Consider the following 15,444-nt stretch of genomic DNA (forward strand, 5'->3'; position numbering starts at 1 on the left):
CTAACTTTTGTTTTCAACATTAAAAGCCACAATTACCTAAAGGACATTGATTTAAATATCGTGGAAATTTGTTACAAAAATCTGTAGAAATTTTCTAAAGAGTATCTTATACAAGGGTGCAGTGTCTAATTATATTGACTCAGTCAACCTAATTATATTGACCCAGTCAACTCTCTTGTGAAATGAGATATTGATAGAAGCGAGAACAAGAATGAACGTAAACCAAGAGTTCAAATAACTATAAATATCTATGGATTGTGATAACTGATTTTGTAAGAAACATTTTGTTATTTGCTCAAAACAAACAAAAGAAAATGGCAAGTCTCTTTTTCTTTTATTCACTTCTCTGTTTTTTCTTCCTAAGCCAAAGCTTTTCTTCATCATCTCTGCATCATCTTTGCTTGCCTAGTAAAGCTTCTGCTTTGCTTCAATTTAAACATCCCTTTGAAATCTCCGATGACTACTCTGACTGTCATAGTTCTTTCCCAAAAACAACATCTTGGAATGAGAGTAGGGATTGCTGCACTTGGGATGGAGTCAATTGTGACATGTTAACGAGTCATATTACTGGCCTGGACCTTAGTTGTAGTCAGCTTGGTGGAATGATTCATCCCAACAATAGCCTTTTCCAACTTCAACATGCCCAAAGACTAAACCTTGCTTACAATTACTTCAATTCCAACTGGCATTCTTCAATTCCAATTGGCATTGGTCGCTTGAAGAATTTGAGGCATCTCAACCTTTCTCACTTTGAATTTGATGGTAAAATTCCAACCGAAATCTCATACCTTTCCAATTTGGTTTCACTTGATCTTTCTTCAGATATGTATAATGCGTATGGATCACTTGATCAGAAAACATTTGAAACACTGCTTCAGAACTGCACAAATCTGGAGGTTGTTTCTCTCACTGGTGTCAACATCTCATCTTTGATACCTATGAATTTGTCTTCTTCATTAAGGTATGTGGATCTTACAGCTACCAATTTGCAAGGTGTTCTCACAGAGAGATTTTTTCTTCTGCCTAACTTGGAAAGGCTCAAATTGGGTCACAATTATCATCTCAAAGGAGTTTTACCAAAGATCTACCCCAGCAACACTCTGTTGGAGTTGGAAATTTCATACACAGGCATCTCTGGTGAGCTGCCTGATTCCATTGGCACCTTGAGTTCCTTGAATAGCTTGAACCTCCACGGATGTCAGTTCTTTGGTTCCGTTCCTGATTCCATTGGAAACCTAACCTAAATTGGGGAGTTAGATTTGGGTAATAATCATTTCAGTGGCCCTATTCCATCAGCAATATCTAAACTGAAGCAGCTCACACGTTTATATCTTTCATCCAACTCCCTTGGAGGTGAAATTCCCAATGTTTTCTCTAACCTCCAAGTGCTAGTTGAATTGAGTTTTTCTACTAACAACTTCACTGGTCCATTTCCCTCCTTAATTTTAAACTTGACTGGTCTTGAAATCATAGAATTGTCGATTAATTCCCTATCTGGTCCACTGCCTAGCAATGTCAGTATGCTTCCAAAGCTAAACGGTTTGGATTTGGCTAACAACTCACTGAATGGCACAATACCCTCTTAGGTGTTTAGCCTCCCTTCCTTATGGCTATTGAGTCTCGAATATAATCAATTCAGTGGAGTGGTTGATGAGCTCAAAACAAACCCAACATTAAGGTAGTTGTTTTTAAGTCATAATCAACTCAGTGGTCCTTTTCTTCAATCACTTGAGAATCTCACTAACCTAATCCAGCTTGATCTTTCATCAAATAACATGGATGCTGGAATAAATATCACTTTTCCTAGCCTAAAAAGGTTGTTCTTATCATCTTGTGAACTGAAAGACTTTCCACACTTTCTAAGAAATTTGAAGACACTTTAGGTCTTGGATCTTTCTAACAATAAGATTGATGGTCCAATCCCTAACTGGTTTAGTGGCATGAGGTGGGACTCATTTTTTTACCTAAACCTTTCACAAAATTCACTTACAAGCCACCTAGGACTACATCATTATCATAGTTTAGAGTATCTTGATCTTAAATTTAACTTCCTTCAGGGTCAGCTACCTTCTTCTATCTGTAAGTTAAAGAACCTTATATTGTTGGATTTATCACATAACAATTTCAATGAATCAGTTCCACATTGCTTGGGAAGCATGACTTGGCTAGGGGTTCTCGACTTGAGAAGAAATAATTTCATGGGGAGTCTTCCACCATTATGTGCATATAGCACTTCATTGAGTACCATTGTATTGAATGGTAATCAATTTGAAGGACCTGTCCCTGTGTTGAGCAACTGTACTGGTTTAGAAGTTCTTGATTTGGGGAATAATGCAATAAATGACTCATTTCCAGCTTGGCTAGGAACTCTTCCCAAGCTGCAGGTCTTTATATTAAAGTTGAACAAGTTCCATGGACCTATTAGTTCTTGCCAGACTAAGTCTTGCTTTCCCAAGTTGCGAATTTTTGATCTTTATCATAATAAATTTAGTGGATCACTGCCTGTAACTGTTTTTGAAAGCTTCAGAGCAATGGCCAGATTACATGACGGAGACAAAGGCAAGATCAGATATATGAGTCAAGATTTAGAAGGTGGTGTTGGGTACGAGGATTCAGTGGGGTTGGTGATCAAAGGCCAGGAATTTGAGCTAGAAAGAATCAACACAATTATGACACTCATAGATCTCTCAAGCAACCATTTTGAAGGTATGATTCCAAAAACACTTAAGGATCTTGGCTCACTTAGGCTCGTCAATTTATCACATAACAATCTCAGAGGTGATATTCCATTTGAATTAAGGCAATTGAATATGCTTGAAGCCCTAGATCTCTCTTGGAATCGGCTCACTGGAAAGATTCTACAGGAATTGACAAGGCTGACATTTCTGGCAAAGCTAAACCTCTCACAGAATCATCTCGTCGGACCAATTCCTCATGGTCCACAATTCAACACATTTGATAATGACTGATATGGTGGTAGCCTTGATTTATGTGGTTTTCCTTTATCAAAGCAATGTGGAACTAGTGATCCATCACATGTTCCTCAATAATTGGAGTCCGAAGAAGAAGACGAGTCATACTTTTTAAGTGGATTTACGTGGGAATCAGTAGTCATAGGCTACAGATGTGGACTAGTTGTTGGAACTATCATGTGGAGCCTCATGTTTAAAGCTCGTAAGCCAAAATGGTTAGTGGAATTTCTTGAAGGCGCTTTTCCCAAGAAAATGAGAAGGGCACAGAAGAGAAGGCTGAGACGGCGGACTTAATTGAATATTGAAAGAGTGAACTTTTCTGTTTCTGTTTCTGTTTTTCTCTTTTTAATTTTTTGTTTGTTGTTTGTATATGCTTGGTAGCAATATAATTGTTCAAGTTAAGTTGCTCCGTTTCAATTTATTTCTGAACACAGAGAATTATGCCTGCTTGCTTGGACATGAAAACAATTATATCAAAAGTTTGGAAGCAAATATGGTAATTACCAATGCTGGTGTTACTCTGGTATGCTGGTGTATTCTATCAAGAGAATCTTTATTACCAATATAGTCTCTGCTCTCTGCATTTTTCCATGGCAAAACAGTGTAAAACTGAAGTATAGAGATAGAGGAAAAGGACTGATGCCTACGGTTGGAATTTGCCTTTGTGAATTTCCCCTGAATTCAATAACTGTTATTTCCACCAAACAAGATAAATTTAATGTAGCTGATAGATAATTTCAGTTACGAACTAGAATGTTTCAACAAGCAAATCAGCAAACAAAGGCTCTCTAGCTCGGGTGGAAATAATATTATGGTTCAGTTTTAAAGACAGCAAAGTTGGTCATGTGTAGATGTGGACAGGAAATTTAATGTAGGAGAAATTTGTCTAAAGTTCACATTCTACTTTCTCACAGGACCATTGAATGATCGATGTATGGAAATGTGATGCTATCTCCCTAGTGTAATTTCTTCTTCTCTATCATTTGAAAAGTCTTGCAGAGAACAAGATGGAAAACAACAGAATATACTAGTAAATCCATCAATATCTCGGAAATTTGTAAGAAGCTATAGCTCATCCATGGACCATGCACTAATCATATTATATTATTTATATACTAAAAGTGAGAAGCTCCAAAGTGCAAAGTTGGATTACTAAAATGACCATAAAATATAGAATGCAATTTTTACCCTTCAAAAATAAATTGCTCCTTTAATATTAATTACAAATTTAAAATGTAAAAGTAATAATTCATAATAAATTGAGTCTCTTCCACTGCTCTCATTAAATTCACATCATATACAATGCACTGCAATAGTTGTATGATGATCTGATATACGTTGATTATTTTTACCTTTGTATATTCTAAAAGTAATTGTTCCAGCAGTCATTGAAGACTGCAGTTATGAAAATTTTGTCACTAAGGGTGTGTTTGGTATGGTGGAAAATGTTTTCCTCGAAAATGATTTCTTGGAAAACAAGTGATTTTCCAACTTATTTTCTTGTGTTTGGTTGGATGTGGAAAACATTTTCCGAAAAAAAAAAATTCTAGTGTTTGGTTTGACGGATATATCAATATTCCAACCCCCTAACCACAAACACCTCCAACCCCCAAACTCACTACCTCTCACCTCGTACCCCCTCCCCCAATTCCAACCTTCCCTCCTACCCCACCCTGTATTTTGAAAAAGATGTTACTTTCACACCGTGACTATTTTTATAAGATAAACAAATATCTGCATACCTTTTGCAAGTGGCATTTTTCTAGATAACCAAAAAAATTACTACTTTGCACCTTGAAAGAAAACCCAAAAAGTGACTGTTTGTAAATTAAACTACCCATTTTTTTTTAAAAGTGACACAAATATGGCTATTTTGTAAATTGGCCATTTTTTGGAAAGTGACATGAAAATGGCCATTTTGAAAAAATGTATTTCTTGCAAAACGACCGAAAATGCCAATTGGCAAAATTAGCAACTTTTTTATCCTTTTTCAGAAAATGGCCAATTTACAAAAATATCTATTTTTTGAAAAGTGACTATTTTTGAAAAAATGTATTTCTTGCAAAACGACCGAAAATGCAAATTTGCAAAATTAACAACTTTTTGTCTCTTTTCAAAAAGGCCAATTTACAAAAATAGTCATTTTTTGAAAAGTGACATAAAAATGGCTATTTTTGCAAAAATGTATTTCTTGCAAAACGACCGAAAATGTAAATTTGCAAAATTAGCAACTTTTTGTCCTTTTCATTTTTTGAAAAGTGACATAAAATGGTTATTTTTGCAAAAATGTATTTCTTGCAAACGATCGAAAATGTAAATTTGCAAAATTAGCAACATTTTATCCTTTTTCAAAAAATGACCAATTTACAAAAATAGCCATTTTTTGAAAAGTGACATAAAATGATTATTTCACAACTAGAAAACAAGGAATTAGCGACATACAAAATTTTCTAGCTAAGCAGCAAAATTTCATGCTAATCGCATTTAGCCATGGATTAGCGATAAATTATAAGACAATTTAATTAGCGAGGAGCTATTTAGCGACGGATTAGCTAGGGATTACCGATAAATTCCGTAGCTAATTCCATGTTCTCTTGTTGTGTTTTTGCAAAAATGTATTTCTTGCAAAACGACCGAAAATACAAATTTTGCAAATATAGCAACTTTTTGTCATTTTTCAAATGGACAATTTACAAAAATAGCCATTTATGTGTCACTTTTTAAAAAATGACTACTTTACAAAAGTGACCACTATCTTAGAAAGGTCACATTGCCAGAATGGTTATTTTAATACTTTCACAAAGAGCCTATTTTAAAAAGTGGCTACTTTTGCAAAGTAGTTAGTTTTAAAAGTAACCACTTTCACAAAATGACTACTTTCAAAAAGTGATTATTTTTAAAAAGTATCTACTTTCAAGAAGTGGTTATTAATGAAAAGTGACCATTTTCTTAAGTGACTACTTTTGCAAAATGGCTATTTTTGAAAAATAGCTACTTTCACAAGTATGTATTTAAAAGCGGTTACTTTTGTAAAGTTGCTAGTTTTGAAAGTTACTACTTTCACAAAGTGCCTAGCTTTGCAAAATTGAGAGATACGGGTAGGAGGTGTGGTAGGTCATAGGTGGTTATAGGGGTGGGGAGGCAGGTAATGGGGTGGGGGTAGGAGGGGATGGTTAAGTGGTACGGTGGGGTGGGGGTAGGAGAGGGTGGTTTAGTGGGGGTAGTGAGGTGTATAGGTAGTTAGGTGGTGGGGTGGGGGGTAGTTTGGGTGGTGTATGGGGTGGGGAGTGGGGGGTTTGGGGATGGCGGGGTGTGGGAAGGTCGAGGGGTTGGAAATGTTGAGTGGGTGGGGAGGAGACAATGAACTGGCAATGTTGCTTGTGCAACTTGTTTTCCCTACTTTCATTAAGGAAGTCATTTTCCATATTTTCAAGGAACTTGTTTTCCTAGAGAAAATGTTTTCCGACATTTTAACCAACCAAACATGGAAAAATTGGAAAACAAATGTTTCCCTCAATACCAAACACACCCTAATTGTTTCATCTGCCAATTGTAGTCAAATTCCATTTAAGCTTCATTTCTAAAACCCCACAACGTCTAGGCTGAATTTGAATATTAAAGAGGGTGTCTTATCTAATAACACCTATAATTAATTAAATGATAAATTGAACCACTTTTTTCACATATACGAATGAATTATAGGTAATTTAAAGATTAGTAGTGGGTTTGTGATTTAATGTAATCTTTTAAATGCTACACAATTACTACAAAAAAAAAAAAAAAAAATTACAATGAAATAACTTTTGTCTATATTAGTGCAACTAATAACTCAAACAACTGCTGTTAGAACATGTATATCTTTTTAACACACACCTTATAATATATAATTGACAATAGAGGACTACGTGCAACACACGTGTCTAGAGACTAATATATATATATATATATAGACACATACATATATATATACACACACACTAGTTTTTTGGCACGTGCATTGCACGTGTATCCATAGTAATAAGTATAAATATTTTTAAATAACATAAATAATATTAGAATATGTTTGCGATTTGAACATGATAAACTACAAGATATCTTCTTTCAAGAAACAAAAATAGGAAAATAGCATAAGCATGGAAGAAAGGTGTTTTACGTAGGCATATTCAGAAGTTCCAACACACAATTTTTCTTTCTTTTAACTTTGTATTGTTCTTTGTGTTTTACGTATAATTTATCATCATTTCTAGTGATTGGATGAATCGTAGTTACAGTTTTTCGTAAGAAAGACATCTGCATGGAACGATGTATCTACATAAATGTTTTTAAAAAATCAAAATGACTGTGCAGTTTCACTTCAACTAGATTATATGCAGATAAAAATTTCTCAATAAAGAGCTGAGTGGTCCACCCAAATGGAATACTTTTATGTGTCTATTTTGGAATATTTCAATGAATGAGAACATATCCTTATAATGAATAATAGATACAAATGATGAATTGCCTGACCTCTAGGGAGAGACAACTTGGTGATAGTAATTGGTTTCTTCCACGATTTCATCCGTGGATCGGATCTTTGCTCGAAGGTTTTGTATTGATCTAATTTCTTGGAAGAATATTACACTATAGGTCCAATTCTTCAACCCTACTCTTCATATTTTATATTTTGATTCAAATGATATACATGTGCTGTTTTCTTTTTTGAATGAATTGATTTTTTGTTTGGTTCAAACCAGATTAATTCACTGATTGATTTGAATGTTTCGTAGAAAATTGGGGTCTGCTAAGTTTTTTTTAATTAAAAAAATGGGATACGGATTTAGTTAGATCATTTGGCAAGAATTAGTGAAACGAACGAATTGTTTTCTTTAAAATAAATATGAGCCATTTGATTAATTAGAAATTGGACTTGCCGACTTTATTCCAATTGGGGTTGGTAGGCAAATTCTAGGCCCTTTAAATTGTTTGCATGTTTTATCATTTGGCAAGATCTTATGTATTCATTCCCGGGTGGTATGTCCCCCAGATGTCGGGGATAGCTTAATATAGTTTAGCATAATGTAGCATAGGTTTATTTTCTTGTATTTCTTTTATTTCGGGTTGTAATAATTCGGTCTTTATTTTCGAACTTTTCTGGTGTGTGTGCTTGTGTGATTGTTTGAGTTTACCTGACTGAGTTTTATATTTAAGCCAATATGAAGTCAACAAAGCGACTGTGCTTGAATCACGAGTCTCGAGGGGTGCCTCGCACCTTCCCCTCGGTCAACAAAATTCCCTAACTGGAATCTCTGTCGCATGATCAGTATTTTAGAGTCAAACTTATTTTTAAAAGGACGTTAATTGTACGGTGACTTGGCACACCGAGGCTCGATGCCAAGTGACGACTCTTTTTCCCTAAATAAAATTCCTTTTCAAAACACAATTTTTTGTCACTTTCGATTTGAAAACCCTTTTGAACTTAACATAATAAATCTTATTTTTGTGGGAAAAAAGGGGTGTTCTTCTATGGGTCTATGACTGTGTATGTGTATATAATAGTGAAGACCGATCAAATGTGAATGTGTACCATAGCCATATTCGTACCTGTTCCTTTTCTATTCATTGCTAGCTGCGGCTGCTGATTATTATATGTCTAGGTCCATTAGAATTAGGTTAGGTCATTTGTATTTATAGTGTCTTTATTTGGCCATTTTCCCCAAAAAGTCCTTGGATATTCTTATTCTCAAAATAGAATATGCCATGGATATGGATATGGATGAAGTTGGACATGTGGTGGGCGATCATTGGTTCGAATTGTTATTATTATTTTTTCATTAAAGGGATAAATAAAAATACTATGATAAATATATTAATCAACTAAGTTTAAACCAAAAATAAGAAAATCTAAATAATTATACTAAGACAACTCAAAATTGATTAACTAAAAATACTAGAATAAGAGGAACATTTTTTTTTCTTCCTTTAAAACACAAAACTTGTACTCTAAAAATAATGAATATTTTTGTCCTTTTTGATTTTCACAAACAAAACCTACTAAAATGAAATAAAACTCAAAACTATTGAGACTAAGCCTAAATGCTACAATTAACTTCAAAAATGGTGTAAAAACCTAAGGGAGGGTCAAAATTCACATGTCTACAATCATCTTGTGAACTGAAGGCTTTTCCACACTTGAGAAATTCAACAACACTTGAGTTCTTGGACCTTTCTAACAATAAGATTGATGGTCCAATCCCTAACTGGTTTAGCGGCATGAGGTGGGACTTATTGGAGTACCTAAACCTTTCACAAAATTCACTTACAAGCCACCTACCTCATCCATTTGTAACATGAGCAGCCTTACATTTCTAGATTTATCCCACAACAACTTCAGTGACTGTTCCAAATTGCTTGGGTAACATAGAACTATCTGTGCTGGACTTGAGAAGGAACAATTTTAGTGGGAGTCTTCCACGGTTATGTGCGCAGAGCCCTTCATATTTGAAAACCATTATTTTAAATGGAAATCAATTTGAAGGACCTATCCTGGTGTCATTGCTCAACTGTACTCGTTTAGAAGTCCTTGATATGGGGAATAACGCTAAAAATGACATGTTTCTAGCTTGGCTAGGAGCTCTTCCAGAGTTGCAGGTCCTTATATTAAGGTCGAACGAGTTCCATGGACCTATAAGTGATTGGCAGAATAAGTCTAGCTTTCCCAAGTTGCAAATTTTGATCTTTCTCGTAACAAATTCAGAGGCTCACTACCTGCAAAGGTTTTTGAAAACTTTAGAGCAATGATCAAATTATATGGCACAGACAAAGGCGAGATCAAATATATGGAAGAATCTGTCTCGACTTTTGGAGTGTACGAGGATTCAGTGAGGTTGGTGATAAAAGGCCAGGAAATTGAGCTACAAAGAATCGGCACAATTATGACAACCATAGATCTCTCAAGCAACCATTTTGAAGGTGTGATTCCAAAAACAATAAAGGATCTTCGCTCACTTGGGCTACTCAATTTATCCCATAACAATCTCAGCGCTGGTATTCCAATGGAACTGGGGAAATTGAATATGCTCGAAGCATTAGATCTCTCTTGGAATCGGCTCACTGGAAAGATTCCGCAGGAATTTGATAGAATGAATTTTCTAGCAGTCTTAAACCTCTCTCAGAATCTACTTGTCAGACCGATTCCTCAAGGTTCACAATTCGACACATTTTCAAGTGACTCGTATGGTGGCAACCTTGATGTATGTGGTCCTCCTTTGTCAAAGAAATGTGGAACGAGTGATCCATCGGAGTCTGAAGAAGAAGACGAGTCATCCTTCTTAAGTGGATTTACGTGGGAATCAGTTGTCATAGGGTACAGTTGTGGACTAGTTGTTGGAACTATCACGTGGAGCCTCATGTTTAAAGCTCATAAGCTAAAATGGTTAGTGGAATTTTTTGAAGGCGCTTTTCCCAAGAAAATGAGAAGGGCACAAAAGAGAAGGCGGGGACGGCAGACTTAATTGAAGATTGAAAGAGTGAACTTTTCTGTTTTTGTTTTTCTCTTTTGAATTTTCTGGTTGTTGTTTGTATATGCTTGATGGCAATATAATTGCTCAAGTTAAGTTGCTCTGTTTCAATTTATTTCTAAACAGTGTTAAATGTAAAACTGAAGTACAGAGATAGAGTAAAAGGCTATCCATTGTTGTTTGTTTGCCTATATAAAATTACTCTATGATTGGAATGTCCCTGAACTCAAGAACTGTTATTTCCGCCGAGCAAGATAAATTTACTTTTACTTATCCACTATTTCAAAAATAGATTTTCACTTTTACTTGTCCATTTTTGAATATTAAGAGAAAAATAATATTTTTTATATGTTTTACCCTTAGCATTAAGTACTCATTCCGGATCATTTTCTAAATCCATCAAGACTATACATCAATTAATATGGGTAAGATGATAAATTATGCAAATAATTTATTATTTCTTAAGGGCTGTGCAAAGTCCATACTAGACAAGTAAAAGCGAATGGTGGGAGTAGATAATTGTAGTTATGGACATACTTCTTTTTCATGAACTAGAATTTTTCAACAAGCAAATCAGTAGATAAAGGCTTTGTAGCTCAAGTGGAGATAATATTATGGTTCACTCCTTTTGCCTCTAAAATAAAAAATAAACAACTAATTAGCAAAGGAAAGAAAGGGATATAAAGGTACATAGGTCTAATGTTTCAAACATTGTTTTGTAGAAGTGACGTTTATCGCATTCCAGCTTCAGCTATAGTTTTTGACATGAAGATTAAATAGTCAAAAGAATAATTGATAATTGAATTATATAAGATGTGTAGCAGATCCATACGTTCCATTTTTTAATAAACATAATATTCTTTCTATCATTAATCTCTTTGAAGCTTTAAAGCATTGGCAATTACGACGTTATCATCCTTTAGCTTAGTGAAACAGATTAATTCCGTGATTATTCTCATTGATTGAGTTGGTTAATATACAATATTTACAACGTAATATTAGGCTACAAAATATACTAACCTAAAATAGAAGATTTACAAAATATTCTTTGACTAGATATTTACATAATCTATCACACCCCCGCAATCGAAACAGGAGGTTTACGAACGCTTAGACTGTCCCGAAAATCTTCAAATAAGACCTGTGGCAGTCCTTTAGTGAAAATGTCGGCGAGCTGATATCGGGACGGAACATGAAGGACACGAACGTGTCCACGCGCCACCTTCTCACGAACAAAATGGATATCCATTTCAATGTGCTTGGTGCGCTGATGTTGAACTGGATTTCCTGAAAGATAAATGGCACTTACATTATCTCAATAGACCAAAGTAGCCTTACGGACCGGACAATGTAGTTCCAAGAGGAGGTTACGTATCCAGCATGATTCAGAAACAACATTAGCAACCCCCCTATATTCTGCTTCCGCACTTGAGCGGGATAGAGTAGGTTGGCGCTTGGATGACCAAGATATCAAATTATCTCCCAAAAACACGCAATAACCCAACGTTGAACGTCGTGTGTCGGGACATCCCCCCCAGTCAGCATCAGTATAGGAAACCAAATCAGTAACTGAAGATGGGTAGAGATGCAAGCGATGATCAAGAGTACCCTGAATATACCGAATAATCCGTTTAAGAGCAAGCATATACGTATCTCGTGGAGCATGCATATGGAGACAAATCTGCTGTAAAGCATAAGAAATATCCGGTCGGGTGAAAGTAAGATACTGAAGAGCACCTGCAAGACTCCGGAAATGAGTTGGATCCTCACAAGGATCGCCAGAAGATGCACTGACCTTTGGTTTAGTGTCAACCTGAGTGGAAGAAGGCTTACAAGATGACATTCCTACACGTTCAATAATCTCCGCAGCATAATTTCGTTGTGAAAGAAACATGCCACCCTTGTGACGAGTCACAACAGTGCCAAGAAAATAATTCAAAGGACCTAAGTCCTTCGTAGCAAATTATGAGCCAAGAAGAGCCATAATTGAATGGCGGAGAGCATCTGAAGAAGCTGTAAGAATAATATCATCCACATATAGTAAAATGTAAGCCATGTCGTGCCCCTTGCGGTAGATGAACAAGGAGTGGTCAGACCTGCTATTAGCAAAACCAATGGAAGAAACAAAGTCAGCAAATCTTTTATACCAAGCTCTCGGTGCTTGCTTAAGCCCATATAAGGACTTGCGCAACAAACACACATAATCGGGATGAGATGGGTCTCTAAAACCCATTGGCTGATGCATATAGACTGTCTCCTTGAGCTCGCCATGAAGAAATGCATTTTTGACATCCAACTGATGAATGGGCCAATGCTTAGATAGAGATAGACTTAAGACAGTGCGGATAGTTGCTGGCTTCACTACCGGACTGAAAGTCTCACCACAATCAACGCCAACCTGCTGTGTTTTGCCATCACCTACAAGACGGGCTTTATGCCTCTCAAAATCACCATTAGACTTTTCTTTATGAGTAAAAATCCACATAGAACAAATAACATTCACATTAGGTGGACGGGGTACCAAATCCCATGTCTTATCTTTAATAAGAGCATCATATTCATCATCCATGGCCAACTTCCAATTCGGGTCACGTAGCGCATCCAACGGTTTACGAGGTATGGGGGACTTTGTAACCGTTGTATGTAGATTAAATGGGAGCTTGGGCTTAAAAACCCCGCGCTGACTACGAGTGACCATGCGTGGTTGGGTATTGGGCTGCTGGACAGGAGGAGGGATGGGTGAGTTGTGTGGGCTGGGGGCAGGATGGTGGGCCAGATTCGGGGGATGGGCCAGAGGAGAGGAAGACGCACGCTGCTGCCCATGTGAGCAGGAATCGGCGTGGGCCTGATTAGCAGGCGGCCCAACAGTGAGTGGCGTGGGCTGCTGGCCCAGACCAGGCGAATTAACACTGGGCAGCGGTGGTTGGGAACAAGGCTGCGGTGTTGGGCTGGTTGTGAGATGATGGACCAAGTAAGGGGAAAGGCCATCATCAAGGAAGTCATAAGTGGTGGCAGTTGGAGTGTGGATTTTAGAGAACGAAAATTGAGTCTCATCAAATAAAACGTGACGAAAAATAATGATTTTATTTGAGGATAAATCAAAACATTTGTAGCCACGGTGGTTTGGTGGATATCCCAAAAATACACATGGAGTTGACCGTGGTTGCAACTTGTGAATAGTAGTAGACGGAAAGAGGGGATAACATAAACACCCAAAGACCCGGAGATGAGAATAAGATGGTTTCCGTTGGTAAAGGACTTCTAAAGGTGATTTTTGACCCAATAACTTGCTTGGTAAGATATTAAGGAGATAAGTCGCCATTTACAATGCATGATGCCAAAAAGATGGAGGAATAGAGGCATGAACAAGAAGAGTCCGGATGACATTATTTATTGAACAAATTTTTCTTTCGGCTTTCCCATTTTGAGAGGATGTATGAGGACACGAAAGACGAAAAGACATCCCATTGGACTCACAAAATTGTCCAAATTAACCATTATCATATTCCCTCCCATTATCACATTGGACATTCTTGATAGGACGTTCAAATTGAGTATGAACGTGGGCCTTAAAAGCTAAGAATTTTGAGTAAACATCAGATTTTCTAGCCAAAGGGAAGGTCCACAAATAGTTGGTAAAATCATCCAAAAAAAAAAACGTAATAACGATGCCCCATAGAACTCAAAATGGGAGAAGTCCACAAATCACTATGAATAATGTCAAAAGGAAATAAAGTTTCGGAAATAGAACTAGCAAAAGGCAACTTAACATGTTTACCAAGCATACAAGAATGACAAATACTAGATGAACTAGAACTATTACATTCAATGCTTTTATTGTGCTTAAGAAAATTCAAAATAGAAGCTCCCGGGTGACCCAAACGATCATGCCAACGTGTAGAAGACAAGGCAGCAAAAGTTGATGGTGAATTTGCGGTATATTTGATTGTGGATAATGGATAAAGATCACCTCTATTATGACATCTCATGAGAGCTATCCCCGTCTGGAAATCCTTCACAGAAAACCCATAAGGATCAAATCCAACACTTACAGAGTTATCAGTAGTAAATTTGCGAACCGATATTAAATTCTTTATGAGTTTTGGAGCATGAAGGACATTTTTTAAAAGTAATGGAGGATTCGGGGGAGAAAATTTAGCATGACCATAACCACGAATTAGAATTGAATTACCATTACCAACAACAATGCCAGTATTATGATTGCTCAAATTAAAATAAGACGAGAGAGTACCGTTTGTGGACGTCATATGGGATGTGGCGCCGGTATCCATATACCAATTGGGGTCGGGTTGGCTCAAAGTCATTGTGTGCAAGGCTGATTGAATATCAGTTGGAGTCCCCTGTGTTGTTGGACCTGCTGCTGCATACGCCTGCTGATGTGGTCTTGAGCCCAAAATCCCTGGTTGGGCCATCATCCTTGGGCCAGAAGGTGGACGAGCCCACTGTGTGGTTGGATACGGGCAAGGGGGAGCCTAGTGAGGCATCCATCCGCATGGACAAGGTGAAGAAGGATTCTGCCATTGCTGCTGCACCGGTACCTACTGCCTCTCGCCGGAGCTACAACCACCAGCACGACGGTTGCCACCGCCGCCGCCAGAACCACGGCCACCGCCGTTCTTTTTCCCGCTGCTAGAACCACGATTTTTGTGGTTATGTTTTCCCCGATGATGGTGAGAATGACTCGAATTTTCCAGAGAAGCAGAGTCATCAAACTCACGTTGGGAAGCAGCCACCACAGCCGCCGGCGAGTCATCATGCATTTCAGCCAACGCCTTTTCCTCAAGGCACAGACTCGACCGAGCTTCGGAGAATGGTGGAAGGGGCTTACTTTGATGGATATAAGTGCCCACGTTCTTGTATGCCTCGGTGAGGCCAGCCACCGGTTGAAGAACGAGGCGGTTGTCGGTTACCGGAGCCCCCACGCTCTTGAGTTGATCGGCCAGGGTCTTGAGTCG

The 15,444-nt window shown here is 37.3% G+C and overlaps 2 protein-coding genes across 2 annotated transcripts; both read left to right on the forward strand.

Moving 5' to 3' along the window:
* Positions 1–314: 314 nt before the first annotated feature.
* Positions 315–2,969, forward strand: LOC132621982 (receptor-like protein 9DC3). The gene is made up of 3 exons (XM_060336490.1): positions 315–1,197; positions 1,297–1,514; positions 2,058–2,969. The coding sequence occupies exons 1-3, from the start codon at positions 315–317 to the stop codon at positions 2,967–2,969; spliced, it is 2,013 nt and encodes a 670-aa protein (XP_060192473.1).
* A 180-nt stretch (positions 2,970–3,149) lies between these two features.
* Positions 3,150–10,462, forward strand: LOC132621983 (receptor-like protein 19). Its single transcript, XM_060336491.1, has 4 exons — positions 3,150–3,187; positions 3,354–3,495; positions 9,321–9,613; positions 9,706–10,462. Exons 1-4 carry the CDS (start codon positions 3,150–3,152, stop codon positions 10,460–10,462), a joined length of 1,230 nt encoding a protein of 409 aa, XP_060192474.1.
* Positions 10,463–15,444: the final 4,982 nt, after the last annotated feature.

Source organism: Lycium barbarum, chromosome 12, assembly GCF_019175385.1.
Source record: "Lycium barbarum isolate Lr01 chromosome 12, ASM1917538v2, whole genome shotgun sequence".
NCBI classification, from domain to species: Eukaryota; Viridiplantae; Streptophyta; class Magnoliopsida; order Solanales; family Solanaceae; genus Lycium; species Lycium barbarum.